Source organism: Coloeus monedula (assembly GCF_965178545.1).
Source record: "Coloeus monedula genome assembly, chromosome: 21".
Classification (NCBI taxonomy): domain Eukaryota; kingdom Metazoa; phylum Chordata; class Aves; order Passeriformes; family Corvidae; genus Coloeus; species Coloeus monedula.
Window position 1 is genome coordinate 392376 of NC_138801.1, and position 24983 is coordinate 417358.

At 52.0% G+C, this 24983-nt stretch overlaps 1 protein-coding gene across 3 annotated transcripts in view; it reads right to left on the reverse strand.

The window, feature by feature from the left end:
* The window catches only part of LMX1B (LIM homeobox transcription factor 1 beta), a gene marked incomplete at both ends in the record, with an annotated part of 85337 nt that extends 65706 nt beyond the window's left edge, over positions 1 to 19631 (reverse strand). For all 3 annotated transcript variants that reach the window (XM_082295409.1, XM_082295408.1, XM_082295407.1), the window contains 2 exons: positions 19005 to 19191; positions 19493 to 19631. In XM_082295409.1, coding sequence (XP_082151535.1) covers positions 19005 to 19191; positions 19493 to 19631 — 326 coding nt within the window. The remainder of the gene's footprint in view (positions 1 to 19004; positions 19192 to 19492) is intronic.
* Positions 19632 to 24983: the final 5352 nt, after the last annotated feature.

The following is a 24983-nucleotide window of genomic DNA, read 5'->3' on the forward strand; positions in this document are numbered from 1 at the left end:
TTTTCCTCAGCAGAGGTAGTTCAAATGGCAGGGGAGACTGCTGGAGCGATGAGACAGCTTTTCCAAAGCTCAGGCTAATTGAACACATCACTGATGAATAAACACATATTTTTGCAGGCAGGCATTTGTCACAGTTAGGAAATTCTCACTCTTCTGCCAGGCTCCAGCTTGGCAGCATCCACGGGAATCGTTCCAGCCAGAGTCCCCTTCTCAGCAGTGCCAAGATGCAAACCTGCTGCTGCTGCCTTGCCCTGGCAGTCGTGGTGCTCCACAGCCCTGCCTGCTGAGGGGCCGGGCAGAGTCAGGCACCCGCGCTGGAGGCAGCAGCTCTGGCTGACTCTGCCGCAGCCCCTTCACCATCCCCTCCTGTGCAGGGCACACCATCCTCCCAGCAAGACAGATCTCAGGAAGACCTTGAAGAGCCCCCGCACTCCCCCAAGCCAACAGGCAGTCGGTGCTTTTTTTTTTAACAAAACAGTATTTTAAATTCTGTATCCTATTTTTTCACTGCAGATGTAATTCGAGATTTGCTGGTGCAGCAGTGGCTGCAGCAGACCCAGTGAGGTGAGCCCAGGCCCAGCCCCACTGCTCACATACTCTGGCAGCAGCACGGGATGGGGCTTCCCTCCGTGGAATCAGGGAAAGGCGCCCACTGTCACTTCCAGCTGTGTTGGGACTGACTGGTGAGAGTGTGAGGTGCTCGCACCCATGCCTACCTTGGTGCTCAGGGTGGTCTCTGAGGCATCTTCTCACTGCGATTCCTGCCTGGGAATAAAGCCATCCTCCAGCCCCACAGGGTCTCTGGTACCTAAAGCCCTGCACTGAGCTTGGGTATGGACATGGTCTCTGACAACACACAACACCAGCGTGCACCCAAGCACTACAGGACTGGTGTCTGCTGTTTCTCACGTATTAAGCTTTAGACCAAATAGACTCAGAGTTTGTTTCTCCAACTTGGGCTCCACAGCCTACACTGTTCTCCTGGTGCTTGTGCACGTGTTCAGTACATAATTCTGGCCTACTTCTTCACAAACCTGGATGCCAGACTCACACACCTCTTTGGCCCAGCAGTGATGCTGAGGGATGCTTTGCCCTGGATGCGGTGCAGGTTCAAATCCCTGTGCCAGGGCTAGGTCCCAGAGCTCCTGTCCACAGGGTGGGTGCTGCCCCACCGGGTCTTCTCCACTCCTCCCAAGGCAGGAGCACCGAGATCAACTGGCTGGGACTGGACAGAGCCAACATGGCCAGTGGTCAGTGCCTAGATGTTTAGCAGACTTACTGCTGAGTTAGGATCCTGAATGATTTCTCCTCCTCCTCCATCAGTATTTTTCTTTCCTTGTTCCAGACCCTGTCCTCCTTCCAGGAAACCTCTGTCTATATCAGAAAAGACAATGGGACATGCCATTATTGTTGGACTCTTGTCCAAAAACTCTCGCTCTTCTCAGACAGCCCTCCATGGGCCACTGTCAGGGCTGGCAGCACACACAGCCCAGCCCCACCACCACTGCTCTGGGTGCCCCTGCCAACACCCATGGGGCAGAGCAGTAACCCACTTCCCAGTGGGAAATTAAAATCCCACCCTGCTCATCAGAGTTACCTAACACAATAAGTACCATGATTCTTCCACAGTAAATCCTAAAAATGTAATCCTGTGAGATGTGACAACATTATACAAGGAAACAGGGCTGCAGAGAAGACCCCAGCCCAGAGGCTGTTAGGGGCATTTTCTCATCATCATCAGAGACCTCATGATCTGAAACATCTGCATTGTCTTACACTGGTCATCAAGACCCACTGTCCCTCTGAACTCCAAATGTTTCCCTTCTCTGCTGCTTGATGCCTCCCTGGGTCACAGGCCGTTGCTCACAAATCATTTCAGCCTTCAGAGGGGGCTGAGAGTAAGGCAGGGAGGCTCTGAAATTCAATCCCCAAAGGGTTTTTTGTTTGGTTTTTTTTGGTCCAAACAAATGTTATTTTTCTTTCAATGAGAATGCTGTAGAATCAAGTACTGCTAATGCAGGAACACCAGCCCAAACTCACTGTGGATGAATGTTTTTTCCCTGTTTAGTGATCCTTTTGCTCAGAGAAAGGCAGGACATGTCAAGGAAAGCAAGAGGAGCTGTTGTGTATAGCATCAGGGCACACAGTGAGGTTTGGTTCTCTCTGGAAGATACAGAACATGCTGTATTTCCTACACCTTTCTGCAACAGACGTGTTTGGTGTTAGGGTAGGACACCCCAAACTGGCACCACAGCTGGCAGAGCTCCGAGGGGAGTGGCAAACAGCCCTCAAGTTCAAACCCACGATACTAACAGGATCTCAGATGCTTTCTGAAGTCCTCTTCTCCGTCATACACACAGCTTCATACCACACTGCTTCTGCTTGTATTTAACACTTCAGGTGTGTTACACACTCCCGTATTTCAGTAAGGCTTTTGCCAATGTTTTGATGCCCTTTACAGTTTTACTGAACCTTCTCCCCAAGCTCACCCTGATGTCACACTGTCTGCTCAATTCACCTATCAGTTAATTGACCTGAGAAGTTTACATACATTTATGGACTCCTGTACCAGCCTCATGGATTTCCAGGGTACATAATTCTGTGTTCAGCTGAGCACCTCCAGCCTGTGCTGCAGAAGCCACAGCAAACTGACACCAGATTGCACTCCCAAGATCCCAGCAGAGCTGGCTGTTCAAAGCAAACATGCTCTGCTGCAGGAAAGCCGCAGCCTTGCAGGTTCCTTTGAGTGCTGTTTTTTTAAAATAGGACCCTGTGTATGCTCCCTTTTGCACTTCATGTTGGCAGCCACTGGTGCTTACAGTGGAAAAACAAACGCAGGCAAAGCAGCAGCGAATGGCTCCGCACGCCCCAGACATGAGAACGTTCCCATCCCGGATCCTGGGGCAGCCTGGTCCTAAGAAGACATGGGAAGAAATTGTGTGTCCCAGGGATAAGCACGCCTGGGACAGGCTCCAGCCTGCAGGAACCCCAGGCAGGTCGCTCTGCAAAGGACTTTGATATCTGCTGGAGCAAAATGCCACAAGAGATGAAGCATCTGCCCAGGATGGGATGTGAGCACCCACTGGGGAGCACTGGGTCGCCAGGAACCGGGGTGGGGGACAGGGAGGAGAAAGGGGAATTCCTGAGGGATGATTTCTTAAAACATTTAATTAGCACTGACTTTTTACATCTAAAATTACTTTAAAAATGCACATAGAGATGAAAAATACAGAGGAGCTGGACACGCCTTCTCAAATGAGGACTGGTGAATAGTGCTGACAGAACCAGCTTGTAGCAGATGAGGTGAAGGAAGTTTGATGCAGTTTCTTTGCCAGTGGTGCCAGTCTGGATGAAAAGAAAAAAAATCTTAAAACTTTCCCATTCCATTGCTTTTGATTACAGCTTGAAAAAATACTTAATGCAAGGAAAAAAGTAATTAATTAGACTATGCCCCAGAATGCAGCATTCTTTCAAAATTTCCCAGACTTCTGTTTCAAAAATTACAGCAACCAGTATAAACTTCACAAATCCACTGAGGAGGCAACTCTTCAAATACCTGTGGTTTCCCACATTTTCCAAGGAAAACAAAAAGATTTATAGTTTCTCATGTTAAATCTGAGGGGCTAAACTTTGAAAGATGTACTTGCCCACCTGCTGCACATGTATTAGTTCTAGCTGAAGAGAAGTCAATAAAAATGGAGAAAGAAGAATTTGGAGAGCTGGTTAAGGTAATAAGATTTGTTTCAGAGCATCTGATCTTTAGACTAACAGACTTCCAAACAGTTGGACAAGTAAATAAAGCACCACAGGGAACCACTATTTGCAATAGGTTACCGCAGGGATACGCACAAAGGAATTCCTACAACTAAGAAAGGGCTGGAGCTATGAAACTTATAATAGCAGCACTGGGATCGATTGCTGACTTCTACAACATTGATCCTATGCTTCTGAAAAGATAGGGGGTTTAGTTCCACTTACTCTTTTGCCTGGGTGCAAAGTCTGAAGAAGCTCAGTGAGACATTTCACTACATGATCTTACAGACGCAACACAAAAGGGAGTATTTTCTTTAAAGGCCTTACGTTCTTCAGAGAAACAAAACCAGAATATAAACAAAATCAGATAGCCTGTAAATCATCCTACCATCTCTCTGGGATTTTCCTGCCCTGCAGACACAGCTTCCCCCAGGCAGCAGCTGTCCAGCATGTGCATCGTGTGGGCAGTGGTGGGCAGGACACGCGAGCCCTGGGACCAGAAGCGGGGCTGCAGTGCTGCAGGCAGAAGCACAGCACAGCCGGCGAACAAAGCGTCCCATGTCCCATGTCCATCCAGCACCAAGGGGGTGGAGGTGACACTGTTGTAAGATGCCATCTGATCAGAACTTCTTTTCTGTGCCTGACATGAATAAGGGGATTAGGACGGCAAGTTTCCGTGAGCTCACTCTATTGGACAAAAGGCCCCGAGGTTTAGTGTCACACTGCCTGATAAAAGTACAGGAGGCTGTCAATCACAGGCTCCTAGGTACTTGTGTCGGTGACATAATCTTATTAGAAGATAAACCAGTGAAATCCTTTTCATGATGAAAAGTTACATTTAATTGCTCCTTGGCTTTTCTACTCTTTCTCTTATTCATTTGTCCATTTAACTCTCTTAATGTTTGCTATTACAAGAATATAACAGCATTCAGATGCCAGCCATCCCCACCACAGCCACGCTTTAAATACATGAACAACTGAGGGTGCTGAGGGATGGTGGTGTCTGGGCAGGAACAGCACCAGTTGTGATCTTTTAAACAGAAGGTCAAAAGAGTTACTGAATTAATTAGCACGAGTGCTCATGCACAGGGATAAAGCTAAATGTTTTGTCACTTGATTTAATACCAAAGAAAGCTGACAAAAAGACTAAAACACGGTAAAGCTCAGTCTCTGTACAACAAAAGGACTTTTAATATCCTCTTACAGGAGCAAATCCATATTAGTCTCAGTAATGTGACTATTTCACTTTCAGATTGCTTCTTTTCAGCTTCACAAACAGGCAGCTGATGCTGAGAGCATGAATCACCTGAGAATGAATCAGGAGAAACTTCACAGAGCCAGGAGGGGCAGTTTGGGGAGCATTAGTGTCTGCACCCCCTGTGTGCCCTCCACAGCATCTGGGACCCCCCATGCTACGCTGTGGGCTCGGCCAGAGCTCAGGGTCAGCCTGCATCACACAGGCCAGGGGGACCAGAGGAGCCCTGGCAGCACGGCACTCCCCCGCCCGAGGAAGGCTTGAGAGGACACACGCAAGGTCTGCACAGGACTCACTTCTAGGAGAGAGGAGGAGGGCAGGACAGGACAGGACAGACCTCAAACGCTGGTACAGAGGAGGAGGCTACACTGCCACTGTCCCTGGACACCCCGCAGCTGGGTCACTTGCATGGCTGTGCAGCCACTGCATGAGCCTACAGATGTGTATCTGCCCTGGACAACAGGCGGGAACTGGTGGATGTGAAGTTCCACCTGAACATGAGAAGAATTTCCTTACTGCAGGGGTGACCGCACACTGGAACAGATTGTCCAGACTATGTGGGGTCTCCCTCACTGAAGATATTCCAGAACTATCTGGATGCAATCCTGTACCATGTGCTCTGGGATGACCCTGCTCGAGCAGGGAGGCTGGAGCAGGTGACCCACCAGGATCCCTTCCTGCCTTACCCGTCTTGTGATTCTGTGAACAGCCAAACCCTTGCTGGTACAGGAGAGAACTGCTCAGGTTACTGTGCCCCAGACTGCCCCAGAAAATGCCCCTGGGAAGTAAGTGATCACTTACCACACCGCTTGGGCACCTGAAGGCCCCCAGTTCTTCAGCCAGTTGTGTGTGTAACTTTGCCCCGTAAATTGCTCTTGAGAAGATTGAGTAAAATTAGCCAACTTCTAAATGTGGGAGCACAGCACAAGCCAGAAGCTTTGATTCTCAAAATACAGATTTTTAAACACCATATAGTTGTTACAACTAATAAACTACAAACATATTCTCAGCAAACAACTAGTGCCATTTGGTGCCATGGAGTCCCACTAAAATAAGCTTCACACAAAGCACCTGAGTGTCCATGTTATCCATATAATTTAGCTCCACAAAAGTGAAATGTTCAAAGAAAAAATGAATTCCATTCATTTTATACATACTGTTCTTCATTTTATCCAAGTGCCTGTCAAACTGAAAACAAACTAGCACTGGGAGCTGAAATGCTTTGAGAAATTAAATGTGTAACTCTCTCCCATAACTCAGATGATCTTAAAGAAAGTAAGTCCTCCAGAATTCTAGAAAACCACATTTTCATTTAAGGACTAACAAAAAAATATCTGACAAATGCCTTAATACTTTGCTTGTTTAGTGAAAGTTCACATGAAAAATTGTAAGAGAAAGATCAGAGTGGCTGATGGCAGAACAAAAACAGCTAAAAAATGTGATTAGATGTTGGTTAAATCAGTGGTAGTGGTGATTCAGTGAAGAGACAATTGTTGCCTTACCGCGGTACTGGTCACATGTCACCGGCATGTCACAAACACTTTGCCAGTGGAAATCCAACTCCAGCTTTTGGCAGGGCAATTTCAAAACAGTGCAACATATTATAAATTCATTATCTTACTTACTATTTTCTCTCAAAACAACAGTTTCTATATCATGGATATTTGCAAAATCCTTTGCTACATTTTTGAATATTTAATCACATTTCATATCTGTCAGTTCTATATTCGACTCTAGAGATTCCGATTAGTACGCTGAAAGCCTGTCAAAAATATTTGCATACAGATTATTTGCTCAGCACCCAAATTCCTCTGACATTTTTTCTGAAATCAGCAGGAGACAGAACAAGTTCAGCCCCACTCAGCCCCTATCCTGGTCACCCCCATTTCAAGGCTGCAGGGTGACCCATGGAATCAAGCTCCTACAAACGAGCATTTCAAAGGTTTTGAAGCAGCGATGAGGGAAGAACGATGGGTGAGCTCTGTGCAGAAATTTATTTTTACTGATTGAACTGAAGCAAATCCAAGGAACAATTAGGAAGTGCTGTCAACTAAAGCCTGAAATCTAAGCAAGTCGCCATTCAAAGCACAGTAGGCCCTTATAAACAGTTAATCCACGCAGCTGCAGTAGTTAAAGCAAACACACTGCCCTTCACTGCGCCATCAATTACACCTTCCCAGAAAAAATTACACAAACTTTGCAGGATTTTTCAGAGAGAAGATGGATTCTTTTGGAGGCTTGAGGTCAAGGCTGGACTGTTTAAAGTATATTATTAACAAATAAACATTTATTGCAAAAAAACCCTATAGGCCTTTGGGGAGGAAAATTGTGTTATTTTTGGCATCAAATGACACAAGCCATTTATGACATGAATGGCTATCACCAACAGACTGATGAAATGGCAAATGTCTCCCACTTAACTTCCCCTGGCTTCCTGAATAAACTTTTTCAAACACTTTTTTCCTTCTGAAATGGCAATAAACTCCATGTAATTTTGGTTTTCTCTCTGTTATAGCTATTTCAAGATCTGTAGGTGGAAAGGGTTGAAGGTACTTCCAGATGGAAGCTGAAGACTCCCCAAAGACTAGTAAGGTGATGAAAATCACATTGTTGGGATCCGGGGCCATAGACTGCCCTTGTTTGTATGTATTCCTGCCTGAGTGACAATGTCCAATTAGCTTTTGGATGGTTGGGTGAAAAACCTGAGGTTTAATTGTGGCAATCAACAAATTGAATGCTATAACTCTTGTCATTGAATGTATCCGCTGTATGCTCAGACAAACCCCTGCCGAAGTAGGAGCTGATTTTTTAAGAAAAAAGCCACAAATGGGACACACTTTGATTACTCAAGACAAACAGTGTTCGAGGGACATGAATGAAGCCAAGAAAGCACACTTGCCTTGGGCCTGTTTTCCAGCCTTTCTGTAGGACACAGCAGCTGAGCGAGCTCCACTGCTGCTGGCGCTCAGTCCTGGCACCCTGGGCCAGCTGTGGAGTGCAGTGGGACCATAGACCATCCTGCACTGGCTTTGCCATGAAGGATGCTGCATCACCCAGCCCTCCTGTCCCCTCTTGCTGCTTCTCTCTGTGGGGAACAGCAGCAGGATGGGGAGGACGCTGCACTGGGCAAGGCTGCACTCCCTGTAATTGCTCTGGAATCCCTGGGGATTCTCCCACATAAAATTAATGCAGGCGCCATCATGACTAATTTATTCTACACTCACAAAACCATGCTGGGAACTAGCCCCAGCATGGGCTGCGAGGCCGGGGAAGCAAGATTGAAGGAGCTGCTGGGAGCTGCATACCCCAGAGCAGTGCCGGCTCCCTGCAGCTCAGGACACCCCCACAGAAGTTCATGGACCCCACAAAGGTCATGCATGCTCCTGCAGCCTGAGTGCAAGACATGAAGGAAGCTGCCGCTGAAATACAAACTCTGCCTTCTCCGTGGAACTTTGTTCCACAGCAGCTCTGGCCAGGAGCAGCCAGGGCGCAGCGGGAATCCCTGGCAGCAGGATCCGCCTGTGCCTCCATTACCAACGTAGCTGTCAGTGTTATTAACACTTTCTGTTCCCATCAGCTGAATCACTTGTTTGTTGCAGCTCCAACCACTGAGCCTGGCAGGTTCAAACCAATAATGCCGTGCAGAGATAGCATCGCTGCAACATTACACCGCCATTTCTTCCCTCAAATTGTTTTACTTCATTTGTATCTTTGCACGATTTGCACACTTAATAATAACCAGCCTCACTGCTGGTGCTAACATTCATGTCGGGCCCCACCACACTTTCTGTATCGACTCCAGAGTGAGTGGGACCTGACCCTACAGGGTCAAACTCCATAGGGGAAACTTTTCTTATCACCAGATGAAGCCCATGCCAAGATCCAACTGTGAAGACAACGCATGATGTTAAACTGCAACTTCTGCTTAGGTGCGGGGAAGATAGAAGGCAGTGGGTGAAAAGCTTAGGCCTGTGAAAAGCCACATCCCCAAAAACTGCAGTGAGCAGCTCCACTGAGCTCTCACTAGATGCTTGCTGTCAGGTAAACTGACCTTGCATGACACTGCAAGCTGCTGCACGCCAGGGCAATTGGCTTCACTGGCACTACTGGGAGCAGGGATTTGCTGGCTCAAACCCCCACCCGGGGCCTGTTGAGTGGCAGCATCAGCACCTCTGCACAGGGAATGTCCCTGCCTGCTGACGGCTGCTGGAGAATGTACTGCCAGCCCCTCAAGCTCCTGTACCCGCTGCTCACGCTGCTCGTCGAGGAGGGCTCCAGAGGGATGACGGGTACTGACTCAAGCTTCCATGTACACACAAACATGGAATTCATGGAACAGGTATTTAGTCTGCAAACCATGATTATTAACAGTGGGGTGGAGGAGGGGGGAGGATCAGCTCTTCCTCTTCTGGAAAGTCAGAAATGCTGGAAGACCAGCAGACCCACCTGTACAGGTAACCTGCATGACCCCACCGCACACAGGCAGGGAGCTCCAGCTTGCTCCCTCATGGCAGCTGCCATCCATCCACCACAGCCCGTGGCTTTGGACACTTGTGAACTACCAGACACACCACCACAGCTCCAGTATCCTGAACACATCATTCAACTGGTGGGAAGGATATATGGTGCCCAGCCAGCTCCAGCCTGTGCAGCCACAGTGGAACCTGGGGAGCTGGCTCAACCCTTCCTCCCTCTGCCCTCTATCTTCCCCCCACAGCACCCAGTACACCTCTTCTGTGACTCCTGACCATTCAAAAGGTTGGGATAAGGCTCATAAATGGGTAGGGGGCCTGCTCCTAGCCACCGTCTGCCACAGACCCAAGGCACAGCAGAGGGACACAGCCAAGGTGCTCAAAGATGGGTCACCACAGAGCGTCAGCTACCAAGAAAAATCTGCAGGAGATCCTGAATATTTAAGAACAGTGCTGGGGTTACCAGACTGTCACGTACAGCTGGACCACTGTACCAGGCGTCCCCCTGGTACTGGTAGCTCACCTCTCCTGTGGTCATTTCAGTGTTTTGTTTTGAGGTTTTTGTTTTGGTTTCATTATTTTCTACAGTGATTTATTGTGATTTGCTAATAAACCTCTTTTTATGATACCAAATTAAACACTTGTCTCATTTGATATGCACTATCAAAGGAAACCTCAGCAAATGCACCTACATCCCCCTGAAACTAGATTAATGTTGTGACATGAGAGGAAAAAAAACAGAGTAGAGAGAAGCTGGTTCCCTTGGGAAGGAAGGAACTGCGCTATCAGGCAACAGAAAAATGCAAGCTGTTGTCAAGCTGGTTCTGTTAAAGGCCAGGATCTCACAGGTTGGATACAATTCTTCTGGGGGGCCGGTTTTTAAGAAGAACTTGGCCTTTCTCACTAACGAGCTTTGGCAGGTATCGTGCCACAGCCCAAGGGTCCAGTCCCACCGAGCTGCCGAGGACCTCGGCTCCAGTTGCGCGAGCAGAGCCGGGCACCCTGCCGAGCTCCTCTGCTGGGGAGTGGAAAGCTGTCCCCGTCAAACTGTCCCCATCCACAGGCTGCGACACACGTGCTCCCTCACTGACACACAAGGAATGCACCAGTGCCAGCCTGTAAAGAGCAGTGGTGCTTCTCTCAATCACAGCAAACCCTGGCTGTAACCAGAAATGCTTTAAAACGATATTCATAGTTTCTTCTGCAAATTCAAGCTTGCTTGCTCCCTATCATAATACTAACATGATGGAAGTAACAACTGAAAAAAAAAAAATATTGATGTAGACGATTATTCTTTGTTTGGTTTTGTTTTGTTTTTGTCATCAGTGAATGGTGATTCAGGTTACACCAAGGAACAAGCGTGTGAAAGTAAACTTCCTAACAGCTACCGGGAGGATTTGGTCCTCAGCATGTGCACATAAATCCCATCAGCTCTTACTGGGAGAGTGCACGTGCACTCTTGTACATTATAAATAAAACACTGATTGCAGTAAAATCAAGAGCCAAATTCCCTCCTTTGATGAGTGAGGATGGCTCTCACTGAAGCCAATAGGAGTTGCATGTTCACAAGTTCATGTCAATGTTCGCAGAGGAAAATTTTGTGCATATTAGAGAAAATAAAATGTTTTGGAAGCAAAGCAAATGACCTCCACGACAAGTGTTCTACCTGCCTGTTACAGGAGAATCAGAGCACAAACTCTTATCAAGTCCCAAAGAAATGTGCTATACCTTGTTTATGCTGATATCAAGAGAATTTAATCAATCTGTGCTACAGCAGTTCTGCTGTATCTGTGAGGAAGATCACTGTAAAATTTCAAACCCGAGAAAACAAGGAACTGAAATTAGTCATATTAACAATTCCTTTACTGTAATACAATCTCAGAAAAGTCTACTTGTTCTCTGCCCACAGGCAAATAGTTTTTGAAAGGTAAAACCCCCATTCTGTGAGAGTGAGGTGATGAGCCATGCACAGGTGGGCTGGGCCGGGCTGCTGGGGTCCCGGTGCAGCAGACCCTGGGTGCCACTGGCAATGCTGACCTCAACATTACACCCTTCAGATGCTTAATGGCGACTGCAAATACTTCATCGTGAGGATTTTGCTTCAATACAATTTGCATTAGAACTGCGTAAAATGCCACACATGGTGTTTCTACTTCCGAGGTGTATTCAGCACACGAAAAAGGGCCATGGCAGCACACCTATTAGGGGTACGAGTTGGTCATATAAAAGGAGAAAACAGTTACCAGTAATTCGTTTTTTAACAACCAGAGTCTATTTTGCAAAATGGCTGTTTTGAGAGCAGCCTGTTGAGGCCCAGGCGCAGGAGCCCTTGTCCCCCCAGCCTGCTCCTGGCAGTGCTGCTGGTGCCAGGGGCTGTCTCTGGGCTCAGGCCTGCAGCTCTCACGGTGTGGCCAGAGCAACTGCAGGTATGCCGAAGAGCAAAGCAAGGGTAAGACAGTATTTCATTTAAGAAGTATAAGTCTAGCTAAAGCAAGTCCAGGAATGTAGACGTAAGGTTGATATGTAAAAATTATTTAAAAAAAAAAAAAGAAAAGGAAAAAATAAAGTATCTGCCTCAATTTTATATTGAATTTAAAGAGGCTTCTAAAATGAGTGAATAATTTGCCTGAACAAGGCGCTGAAGATTCACATCTATATTGGCATGCATGTTAGAAACACTAACACTGCATTTCAAACAAAAAGTCAGGCTCATTTTACCTTATGAGTATTTCCATTTTTTCCTCTTTTATGCTTTCTCCTCTCAGACTCGGAAGTCTAGCTTGACTTTCAACATTTATTTTAAGTTAGATGTGAAGCTGTTAATGTATTTTTTTCACTTAGTTACTAATGGAGAAAAGTGATGTCTCCTTCCCAAGTGCAACCAGTGCTGTTAAGGCTCCCAGTGCTGCAAAATGAGGTTATCTCCCTGTTACATTTTATAAAATACTGTAACTCAGAAAACACCTCTGCTTTCTAAATAAATTCTAATACTTATTTTGTCAAAAAGATCAGTTTTCAGTCATAGCTTTGGCTATACCAAACCACAACTACACAGTCCGCAAGGTGGCTACTCAATAAAAATTTCCTGCCCACTTCATTTAGTTATTTCAATTCACCTGGAGAAAGGAAAATTCTGTTCCTAATTGCACCCACTTATCTCCAGACTCCTCTAGTTCCCTCCTTTGGCTGCTGCAGACTCAGCTGTTGGGGCTCACAACACACTGTTACTTATAATTAATCTTGTCCTTTGTTCCAAAACAAATGTGGAAATTTTATATTCTGCAATGAACAAGAAACTGTCATTTCATTATGAGTCAATCTTTGCCTTGTGAGTAATGTAATCATCCCAAATCATGCCAAAACCCCTTCCTACCACACCAAACCATCCCAGAGCAATACCTGGTTTGTTTACCTTTACTGGAGATTGCTGATCAAGTCACTTCACCGTTTTATTTATTTATTTGCTTGGTTCTTACCTCTCTTGAGCATTAACATGACTTATTATGTGGGGAAAAAAAAATCTGTAGGCAAAGAGAATATTCTTTCCCTGGTTTTTGCAACTCCGTCATTTGCCCTTGTACACCTTCTACAGAGGACACAGCAACGGCCTTTTCCCATCTCGCTGGGGTTTAAAATCCACAGCCTTCCTCTGACTCTGCGTTTTATGCAACTTGTGGCATGGTCCAAGCTGGCCCGAGAAGTGCAAAGTCCTCTTCTAATTTTGTCATGAAATGCTGCTGTTATATTTACACTCCACATTCTCCCCAAAGTGCCACAAGCTCCGCGGAGCGCGGGGAGCTCCGCGCACGGCAGGCGGGCACGGACTCTGCTCTCAGCCTGGCACTGACAACAAACACGAAGCGTTCACTGAGCCCTCTCTCTTGCCCCGGAATCGCCCCGCTGAGCCACGCCAGCAGCCACCCGTGGGTGCTCGGGGTGCGCTGTGGGGCGGGGGTCCCTGTGCCTGCGCAGCCCCAGCGCGGCCGCTGGCGCGGTGGCTCCGGCGAGTGTTCCATTACAGCCGGGAGGGCCCCAGTCGTTCCTCGAGCGCTGAAACCTCCCAAACCTCCCGCTGGCCTCCACACCGAGCACGCAGGGGGCTCAAGTCTCCTCTAATCAATCCCTTTATCTGCTGCACTCGCCATTCCAGAAGAAACAGACATAAAATAAAATTAAATCAACTCCTGTTACTGCAAGAAATAGCAGATTTAGTATAAATCCAAATTTTGTCTGGAATGAAAAATAAAAATCACAGCTGCGTTAGGAAAAGCATACTCCTTTCTCTCCCGAATATTTATGTCCAGATATCTGACCAAATAAGCAACCGCTGGCTAAATCTGCCCCCCCCCCCACCACTTTCAGGTTCACCAGAGCAGTGAGCACTTTAGAAGATACCAGGCTTTACAGGCTGCTCCAAAACGGAGGGAAGTGACAGGGGTGTGTGTTTACCATTGAAATACACTAATAACATAATTATTAGTTTATTAAGTTTAAAAAGAGACATTATAATCCAGCTGTTTTATCGTGATATACTATTGATAGTTGGAAAGGGCATGTATGCCTTTGAGCTACCTCAAAAGTTTAGACCAGAAAATAACAGACTCAGTTTCTAAAGAGAATGCAAAATATTCCTGTTTGTTATAACAAGTGAAGAAATTTTTGCAATGTATTTCACATCTCCGATTATTTTTTTTTTTTTCTCAGGGTAGTAGTAAAACATTATAAATTACCCTCCTGTTAATTTAATTGCATATTGCCTATATCGCACAAAGATCTTCCCTATCGTTTTCTGCCACGGATCAGTGCAAACCGTGTCTTTCCGTTGCAATTATTTTGTCCAATGTTACAGTGATCGCAGCAGCAAACCAAGATGTCTCCCCAAATCCTCAAAACACATTCCATCCCAGATCCCCGCCAGCACTCAGGCAGCCCAGCCCCGACCCAGCGGGTGGCCCGCGGCCAGCGCTGCCGAGGTGCCGCCGGGGCCAGCGCCGCTGCCACCCGCAGGGCCGGAGCCCCGCCGGCACGGGGGACCCGCGGGGGCCCGGCCCCAGCACGGCCACTCTGCTGACGTCACCGGCTGAAATAACAGCCACACTTCCTCAGCGCTCCCGCTTCGGGAACGGCTTCGAGATGCCACAAAAGTCTGATCGTACCGAGGGGTTTTTTTATGGGGCTGATGAGACCGACGGTGCGGGGCTGGTGGGATTTTCAGGGGAAAAAAAAAAAAAAAAAAAAAAAGCCAGAGTATTTCAGTGACTTTGAAAAGCATTTTTAGTGGATGACATAACTTTAATCATTACTCCATGTCCTGGGGATGTGCTTGGGCTACTCCTGTCTCTAAGTTTCGTCTGGTTTCTGTGTTGTTTCCTTGTGACCCGCGCACAAGAACCAGTGCCCGCCCAGCACAAGGCAAGAGCAGCTGGAGGGACCCCCCGATCCACACGGTTCTGCTGAGCTCACAGTGCTGCACGACTGCACCCACGAGCGGAACAGCTCCTCCGTTAAAAATAAAACAGGAAAACTGGAAACACATCAAATCCTGCCGTTGGCACATTGCTATTGTCCACTGTGCATGCAGCAGAATCCGGGAGCTTTGGTCCCTCCTGCACCCGGCTCCTACCACATTCCACAGCCCGTGCTCTGCGAGAAATAACAGTCACAAAACCAAGAGACACTGACGGGAAGCTTTCGTTATATTTTGAATCTAAAATGCAACTGAACTGGGAAACATCAGCCTCAGCGTTACGCTCGCGTGAAAGCATTCCCAAAATCTGGAGAGGGGAAGGCTTCCCCACAGCACCGAGGCTTCATGGGGTTTTCTTTCCTTCCTGCGAGGGACGTGTTGCTCCGTGCTGACTGCACAGCAAAACCAACCCCAGTCACCGACAAGAAAGGACTCAAAGATGAAGAACAGAAATACATGGTGGGTCCTTTTTAATAGCATCCAGAAGTGATGCTAAAACAATACCTGACACGTCTAAAAGAACAAAAGCCTGAATATTTCTCTTTCTCACCCTAAACAAAACTTAGAATGCATTAATGAAAAATTATGAAATAGCAAATGTGGGTGTTTGCTATCTGGTCCCTTGAATAAAAACCTCTTTTACAGCCTTTATTTCCAAAACTAAAACAGGAATACAGATCTTTCTCTAAATTATATGCATAGCTTATATATGAAATACATATCCTGGAACAGTTATTTTTCATAACATATCTTTTTTTACTATCAGAAATAACTAGGGCAATCATTATATAACACTGGGCAGTGAGAGAAAAACAAACCAGAAAAGCACAATCACACAAAAAAAGGAAATACACAAATGGAAAAGAAATGTAGTATTTACAAATACTAGCATTTTGTAGCAGAAAGCACTGCTATGAGTAATACAATAAGTAAATTCATTTAAGCAAAGAACCAAAATACAACTACCACAAGCCTTCTATTTTTGAAAAAACATTCATTCTGAAGGTTTCAGCTTGTCAGAAAGAAAAGTTCTTTTAAAGAAAAAAAAACACAGTGTAAGTGTAAGGTTCCAAAAGCGCAGCAATCTGGCAAAGTTCTAATTAAAATCAAAGAGTTTCTGCTTGACTTGTGCTTGCGAAAGCCAGCCTTCCCTGGTGCCACTGCTCTAGGTTTTTTCTCCTTAAAAACCTTGCCATCAAATGCACCTGACCCTCAAAATCCTAAATTTTAGCAAAGTAAGCACTTTGCATTAACTCAAAACATCAGGATGTACTCATGCAAGAACGTGCTGAATTTCTTCTTTAAAAAGAGACCAAAATACATGCCCATCTTATCCCACTGACACACTGATGATATTTTTGTGATAAATTACATTTATCAGGCACCTCTGACTACTTCAAACTGGGCTTGGGCCACTAATCCACCTCCCCCAGGACTTGCTGTAACATTCCAAGCATAGGGGTAGCTTCACACAGCCAACATTTTTCTTAGAAAAATAAAAAGAAAAAAGAAAAAGAAAAACGGTTTCCACCCTTCCCCCTAATGTGAAATGCCCTCATCCAAGGATGGGCAGCAATCATTCCTGACCTAGGGAAAGGTGTAAGGTCTGATATCTGACCCATCAGAAGCTTGCTTTCATTAGAAAGATGAGACACCATTTTCCCAAAGATATATACACAGCACTTGATTATAGTCCTGGGAGTTCTGGAGAAATCTGACCTTTAAAATTACATTACTACGTACCGAAAAATCTATTTAAGGCAAATTTCAGGAACTGAGATATTTAAGTAAACTTTATTCTCCCTTTTTAAATTATTTTTCCCAGATATCTGTAAATAGGACTCAGGATAACAAAAAGCATCTGATATTACTGATCCCTGTCTTCCTCCGTACCGATTCCACTCCATCTCACTACCCCAAGGCATGCTCACTGAGCGCACAGGCATTTCCCATCCCAGTGTTCCAGCATCGCCTATGTCCTCTTACTGTAGTCGCCTCGCACAGCTCGCTCACGGCTTCACTCCCCACAGTCTGATGAATAAAACTGACCCTCTGTACTGCACAGCCCAGGGCCACTTGCACGGATAGACAGCTATTTTTATCCTCTAGCTACCATAAACGAATATTTCTCCAGCTCTGAAAGGACACACAATCCGTGTCAGCACAGTTTCACACGTTTGCTCTTTTGGGCTAATAAAATCTCAGAGAAAACAAATTTTGATTTACCGTGTCTCCCCTCCCCTTCCCGTGAGCCGCTGCCGCTGTCAGTCCTCGGGGGCACACACAGCAGGGCACCATGTCATGTCACACTAGGTGCTGGGATTCAACAAAGGCCAACATGTTGATATCTTTTTATTGCTCGGCAGCCTGGATACCCCATTTTCCCCCTCTACAATTGGACGCTTTTGGCAATACGGGAAGTTCTGAAGCAGTAACAATTCTGTTTTCAGTCAGAAAAGTATTTTTGTTTTACAAAGCAATAGTGTCTGATCTTGCTTTTTAGGTCACTAAGTACAATTCTTTATTTTACAGGAACTAAAGTTGGGAACTTAGAGGGTACATTTATTTGCAACTAATGTAAATATTTACATTGCCAAATAAAGCTTTTTAAGGTAGCTTGAAGACTATTCCACATTCTTTACTAATTAACAAAAATACGTAAGGTGTTACTACCTACAGAAAAAGAAGTTTCATCGATCTACAACTGCAGCTACCCCAGGGTGGTTTATTTTGTGTAGAAATGAAAGGCAAAGCCCATGGATGGGCTTCCTGCAGCGGGCACGAGAAAACCCTAAAGGTACCGCAGCCCCAGCCCCACGAAGGCGGGATGGCGGCAGCCCACGGGCAAGCCTTGGGTTATTCCCATGCACAGTGCCCGGGCCATGGAGGACTCTCTGGGAGCTAGCGAGGGCTGCAGCATGAAATAACATGTTTTGTTGTAATTCCTAAACAGGGGGACATTTATCTCGGCCATTTATACAAGAGTTATAACCCTCACAATATTTATACTCAGCATGTCATGTTAGCATTTACTACCCGTTTCCATGGAGATGGATTTTCATGCTGTAGCTATGAAATGCACATTGTTGCCACTAAGCCACTTCAGGCCTTTCTGGATGCCTGCTGAATGCCTGACAAAAGTTGATGCAAACCAATAGTTGTTGTTCTTTGTTTGTTGTCAGACTTCTAGCAGAGCCATATTATGTCCTAGTGATTGAAATGCCCATGTTCGCCCCCCTCCCGGCACAAAAAGGATCCTCAATTTAGGTGACAAGCATGAAGTGGGCTTCTGCAGGGGAGGGCGGCCCGGCGCGGGGCCGGGCTCCGTCCCTGCGCGGGGCCGCGACGCGGCGGGGGCCGCTCCCGACAGCGCCTGACATTTGGGGATAAAGCCGGAATAAGAGAGAGCGCAGGCAACGCCGGGGCCGGGGCCGTGGCCAAGCTCAGCGCCGGGCTTCTCCCTCCGCTGCGCCAGCCCCTCGGCAGGGCCCCGCCGCGTCCCCTCCGCGCCCGACGGCCGCTCCACCGGGCGGGCCCGCAGCAGCGCACCGAGCCCCGGCCCGCCGCCGGGCTGTAGCATCGGCCGTTCTGCGGGCCGGGCGGCGCTGGGGCTGGCCTCGGGCCTCTCGGGGCGGCTCCGGGGCAGCGGGTGGCGGCGGGACGGGACTTGCGGCGGGCAGGAGAGTGCCGCGGGACGGCTCCGAGCGTGGCGCTGCCTGCGCAGCCCGAACCGGACCGGGCCGCCCCACTCGCCGTCCCCTCCGACGGCGCCGCAAGGTACCGGACCGCGGCGGGCCCGGGACGGGGGGGCAGCGCCCTGCCTGGGTCGGACGCCACGGCTCGGTGTCTTCGGTCCCGTTCGTGCCCGCCGCGCCGCCTACGCCGGGGTCCCCACTCGCCGTGGCCGCCACCCGTAGCCGCGAGCCCCGATGCCGAGCTGCCCCGCTCCGCCGGGCACGGGGTGCGGCCCGGTCGGGAACGCGCTCAGAGCCCGCCGCGCGCCCCGGGCCGGGCCGGGCCGCCCCGGCGGGACCCCCGCCGCCCCCCGCGCCCTTACTGTTGGTAGTCCTGCTTGCAGTAGAGCTTGCGGTCCCGGAAGTAGCAGCTGGTGGTGAGCGCCTGCTGGCACGCGGCGCACTGTAGGCACTCCTCATGCCAGGAGGACTCGTTCACCCGCATCAGGAACCGGTCCGAGATGGGCCGCTGGCAGCCCTCGCAGACGGCCTGGTGCTGGCACTCCGACCCTGCAACGGCAGACGGCGGCGTCAGGCGCCGGCCCTGGCCCCGACCCGGCCCCGCTCCCCAGACCCCGTCCCGGGCAATGCAGTCCGCCCGGCCCAGCCGGTCGGTAACACAGAGCTCGACGGCTGCTGCCGGCCCCGCGCACCGCACATGCCGGCAAGACAGTCCCGCGCCCCGCACCGGTCCGGAGCTGAGCGGCCATAGCCCGCATCAGACCGGCTGGGCCCCTCGGAGCGGAGCCCCGGGCACCGAGTGGTGCGCGGGGCCGCTGTCGGCGTAGCCGATGAGCGACCGGCAACTCACCCAGCAGCACTCCCAGCGTGGCCGGCCCCGAGCGCAGGGGGTGGTCTTCCATTTTAATGCCGTCCAGCATCTTGGCGCAGTCCGGTGGGCCCCGCGGGAAGCACCTCTCCAAGGACTCGGGACCCGTCGCGATGTCCATGAGCCGCGGGTCGGGCCGGCGCTCCGGGCGGCGGGGAGAGGCGCTGCCGGGCGGCGGGGCCAGCTCAGCCCCGCGTCGGGCCGGGCGCGGGGACACTCTGCGGCCGGGAGGAAGGAGTCGCTTTTATTTTTATCTGGGAGACATGAGGAGCGTTTCCTGCCCGGGCTTCCAGAGACGGGGGGCAGAGGCAGGAGCCGGCGCCGCCGCCCATGGGGCCGCCCCGCTACACGGGCGCGCACATGCCGCGCACACGGCGCCGGGCAGCCGCGGTGTCACCTGCTCGCCGGCAGCGCCGGACCCACGCCCTGCTTGGCGCGGAGGGCCCTCCCGGGGCGGGCCGTGCCGGGCGGAGCGCGGGCGCGGCGGGCCGGGCGGGGCACGGGGCTCCCGGCGCTCCCAGCCCCTGAGCCGTGCGGCGGCCCGAGGAGCCGCGCCGTTTAGAGCAGGGGCCGCGGCGGAGGAACACACCCCCCGGCGCCTCACCCCTCCTCAAACTTGCTGACATTTGAACTCCATTGGTGCACGGCGTATCGCTGCGCCGCGGTGATCCGTCTCCTCGACGTCAAATAGTGCCCTGGCCCCGCCGGGCCCCCGCGGCCCCTGAAGCGCGGCGGCGCCCGGGGCGGGCGGCTCCGCGCACCCCGGGGCGGCCGAGTGGCGTGGGCAGCGTGGGCCCGGGTCGCGCTCCCGCGGGTCGGGGAGGGGGAGAACGATCTTGGCTACCGAGGGTGGCGGATGAGCGGGGCCCCGGCTGCTCCGCTCCCCCGTCCGCGCCCCGCGCTGCTCCTGGCCCGACGGCGGCTCTTGGCTCCTGCCCTGTCCGGGGTAGGTAGCAGCGCGCGTCCAGCGCCGGGCCGCGGGCAGGCGGCGGCAGGACCCTCCCTCGGGGCGCCCGGGACCGGCCGGGACGCGCGGCTCCGTCCCGCGGACGGCGGAGGCGCGACTCGCCCTGGCGGGCACGCGGGACGGGGCACCGCGGTTTGCGCCGCGCACGCCCTTTCTTGAAGGCCGGCTCCGAGCCGTCACGCCGAGGCTGCCAGCGGGAGAGCTCAGGCGGGGCAGCGGCCCGAGGGCTGCGGGTGCTTCTGCGGCGGTGGACCCCGTGCCCGCTCCCGCAGCAGCGCTGCCCGCTCGGGTCGTTCGCTAACGCTTTTGAACGCGCAGGGCTCGGTGCGGTGCGCGGCGCGTGCGTGTGCGGGACAGCCCTGTCCGAGCTCACCGCGCCGGGATTCCCTCTGAGGAAAAAAAACCGACGGGAAAAGCGATCCCGCACGGAGCGCCGGACCCCGCGCCGCCGGCTCCCCTTTCGTGGTTTTTTTTGTTTGTTCGTTTTTGTTTGTATCTTTGTTTGCTTTTTCCCCCCGATACCGTTAAAAAATCTAAACACGAGAAAATGAAAATCCAGAAAAGATTATTTGTGGAGATTCTTAATGGGACCCGTGATATGCCATGACCCTGCCGAAAGAAGGAGTATATTTTGTAATGCTCCCAAAATATTGATACTTAATGAGCAGGACGAGTGTTAACTTGAATTACTTAATGCTTCTATTTTGTGGGTCTTAAGACAAAACTTCTTTTTATACTGTTTTCGTATGGAAAAAAAAATTTGAAAGAAATTCGTCGCTGTGTTTTACTTAATTGTTTTTGAAAAGGTTTTCAGTAATAGAGCTTATTTGTTTTTCTTCTAGACAGTAGAAATCTGAAAATCTTTGTCGTTAATGCTGAAAAAATAATATATGATTATTTAATTCTGAGATCAAGATAAAGGCTGCTAAGATTTCACAGTTCAGTCGGCGGCAAAAAAGCTGCTCGTTCACATTAATTTTTTATGTCCCTTTCCTATTTTCCCGTAAGGATTCGGAGTTCTCCATCACACAGGGCTTCCGTCAAATTATCTTCTACAATTGCGTGGAAAATTAAAGCCCTTGTTTCCTCAAGAGTTTTCATAAATTCTCGCTATAAAAGAACGAAAAAAAAACCTCTTCAAAACCCAACGAAAAGGCAGCGCTGAGCGGCGGGACCGGGAAGCAGAGCGAGAGCCCCTAGCCCTGCATCCGCAGCAGTAATTCCAGCTTTGTTCGTGGGCTTTTACTCGCAAATATCACACTAAAGGTTTGTTGCTTCTCTCCGTGTGTGTATACGAGCACTGCGCCGGGTAATTGTTATCCCCGCTCCTGCCCCGAAAACAATTCGATGAGGTGTTATATAGGTTTATATAATGCTTTTAACGAAAAACGAAATGCAATTAAAACACCCACGCTCAAAACCATCACAGAAATAAACCCAAACCAGACTAAGCAGCCCCACCTCCCAGCGGCTTCCTTCGAATTCTCCTTTTATTTGCAAGGCAAATCTCTTTGTTTTGAGTTAATTTTGAGAGTCGAACAAGAAATGCAACCGGTCCCAATCCTTCCCAAACGAGGCAGGAGGAAGGAAACCTCGGGAAAACTAACAACGGCCGAGCCCTCTGCACCGACTCCCCCACCGCCCGCCGGGACGCGCCGCCCCGTCCCCGCTCCTGGCCCGTTGGTCCCGCCCGGTGCACATGCACGCGGGTACCCGGCGCTGCGGGAGAGCAGCGAGACCCCAGTCGTGAGCGGGACAGAAACGAGCGTAACCCGGGAGGGCCACGGGCGTCTCGGCGCGAGGGAAGGGGGGCTCCGGGCATTCTCCGCATAAGCGTGCGGTGCCGGCGGATGCGTGGGTGTCTGTGCAGTCTGTCTGTGCACATTCCCGGCTGCCTGGACGCGTATTTTCCCCAGTACCGACGGGCACCGCCCGCTTCCCTGCTGAGGTGGGCGCGACCAGTGGGTGCCCGGCGCTCCGCAGGCTGCGGTTTGGTGCGGGACGTGCGGTCCACTCGTGCAGCGAGTGCTGCCCCGCGAGGTGCGCGGCCGGATCCGCGCTAGCAGCGCTGCCCTCGGGCGGGGGGGCGGTGACGGCGCGGCCCGGCCGGGCTGACCTCGGCTCGGCCGGGCCCGGTGCCCGGTGCGGCGGGGCTCGGGCGCAGCCTGCCCCCTGCCGGCGCGCGGCGGCATGGCAGCGGCTCCGCGGCTGCGGGGTCAGCCGGGGCGAGCGGCGGGGCCAGGGAGAGCGGGGCACGGGGCAGCGGGGCAGAGCGGAGCGGGTGCTGTGCAGCGCGGAGACGGCGGCGCTTCCCACCCCTGGATGGGCCGGACAGGCCTCCGGGCTCGCGGTGCGCGGCCGCCGGCCCCAGCTCTGCAGCACCACGGCAACGGGGCGTGGGGGGAGCCACTAGGCAGCCGAGTGCCACCGGCTCACTGTGTCCTGTTGTTTTCCACCCACAGCCGGACTCCGCAACTCGCTGCCCTGCGGAGCCCCAGCCTTCCCCTGCCGCCAGTGGCCGACGCCGAAGCATCGGTGCACAGAAAAAGGCCCGTGGCGGGAGCGTTCGGGGAGCCGGGGCACCAGGCTGCCGGCACGGTGGACAGCTGCCTAGCTTCGGCACCGGCACGGAGACCGGCGGGCGCCCCCCGGGCGGCCTCGCTGCCGGCTGTCCGCGGAGCTCCCTATGCTTCCCTCAACCGGGCACTCCCCAGACAGGCTCTGCAAACCTGCAGCTCCGACCGAGCCCCCGGCGGCCGCGCCCGCCGCCCGGTGCCTCCACGTCGCCGTGCCTCTGCCCCCGGCCGCTTTCGTGCGGGGCAGTCCCACGGCCTGGCCGCGTTGGCTCGGTAGCCCTAGCGGAGCGGCCCCGGCCCGGGAGGAGCCACCGCCGGCGGCGCACGACGGTGGCTGATCCAGCCCGCGCTCCCCCCCTCGGAAGGATGGATGTGAACGAGCTACTAAGTGTAGTTACTAATAACAATAACAATAAATTTTTGGACTGTTGTTCAGTAATGTAAACAAATGTTTCGTGAACCACACGGAGTCTCCCCGTGCCTCGCAGAAGCCCCACCGGAACCGGCCCGTCTGACCACCGGCTGTTCCCCGGCCCAGGGAATGGACCCCCGGGCAGCCTCACGGAGCAGGTGACAGGGCCAGTCATCAGGGCCGGGGCCAGCTAGGGCGGCCGAAAGGGGAGGTGGTGCCGGCGGTATCCGGCAGAATGCGGTCGGAGGCCGCGCCGCGTGAAAAGCGGCGAGCACCGAGCCGGTATTTTAATAAAGCAGGACGTCTTTGATATAGGCCGCTTGATGCTATCTATCTCTGCGCTGTGTTCCCGTCACGACAGTATTTGGGTAGGAAAATTGCTGAGCGAGGCGGGTCAGGCAGGGCGTCAGGGCCGCGCCGAGAAGCCGGAAAGCCCCAGGGAGCGGCGGGGGCTGCGCAGCGCTGGGAGCCCTAACCCCTCCGCGGTGCGGTACCGCCGTGTGCCTTTTCGGGGGGCCCGGAGGAACGCGAGCCAATTTACCATGATTAAAGGCACGGGCGAGGAGGCGCCAGGCATTTGCATGCGCCTTCATCTTCCTTAAGTGGATTTTTGAGGGCAGCGCGGCAGACAAGCTCGGGCTCTGCATCTCCTCCGCCGATGGAGCGCCCGTCCGGACGGCCTCGTGGCATGGAGGGGTCGAGCCCCCCGCCCGCCCCAGGGAGCCGCAGGACCGGGCTCAGCACCAAGGCCCGGCGCCGTCGCGCTGCTCCAACGCGGAGCAGCTCTGCCACCCGGCCCCTCCTACGGCGACCGGCGGCTCCGTGCTGTGCCCGCGACTAACCCGGCGCCGGGCACGACCCACAAGGGCTGCGCCCAAGGTGGGGGCTGCTCCTCAGCCTCATCAGGCCCCCGGCTCTCGCTGCCCGCCCGCCCGGCTCTAGCGCGGGCCGTGTTACTGGCGCAGCCCTGTCCCTCACTAGCCCTGAGCGCGACCCAGCGGGCCGGGCAGGCGGCGGAAGCCCCGTGAGAACAGTGGGCCCCGGGCTCGGGTCCGGCTCGGACTGAGATCAAGCGGTCTCTCTCCGGCCGCTCGCCGGGGACAGCGACCCGATGGGGCGGGCGTGACGAGCCCGGCTGGCCGCAGCGTGTCGCGCACATGTGCCCCCGCGGCGACCGATGCCAGGTGCGAGGCTGGGGGCAAAGTTTACCGCCGGTCTCTGACGGCTCCGCGGGTTTCCCAGCCCAGGGGGTGTGGGAGGGGTCCTTTCCCAGTTCAGGGCAAATACCTTCATTTCACTGGGAAATTTAACCTCTCCTTGGAGCTGGATCTATTATACGGGTTTAATATCCGCTCTTTTACAGCTCAGTGTTGTAAAAGGCAGCAGCCAGGTCTGTGAACTCTGACATGTGCACCCGGGGGGGGACGGGGGGGGGGGGGGGGGGAACGACAGGACCTGACGGCGCGGGGAACGCCTGCGAGCGCAGCCTTTCATCTGCGTAGCCTCTGCACCGGCCCC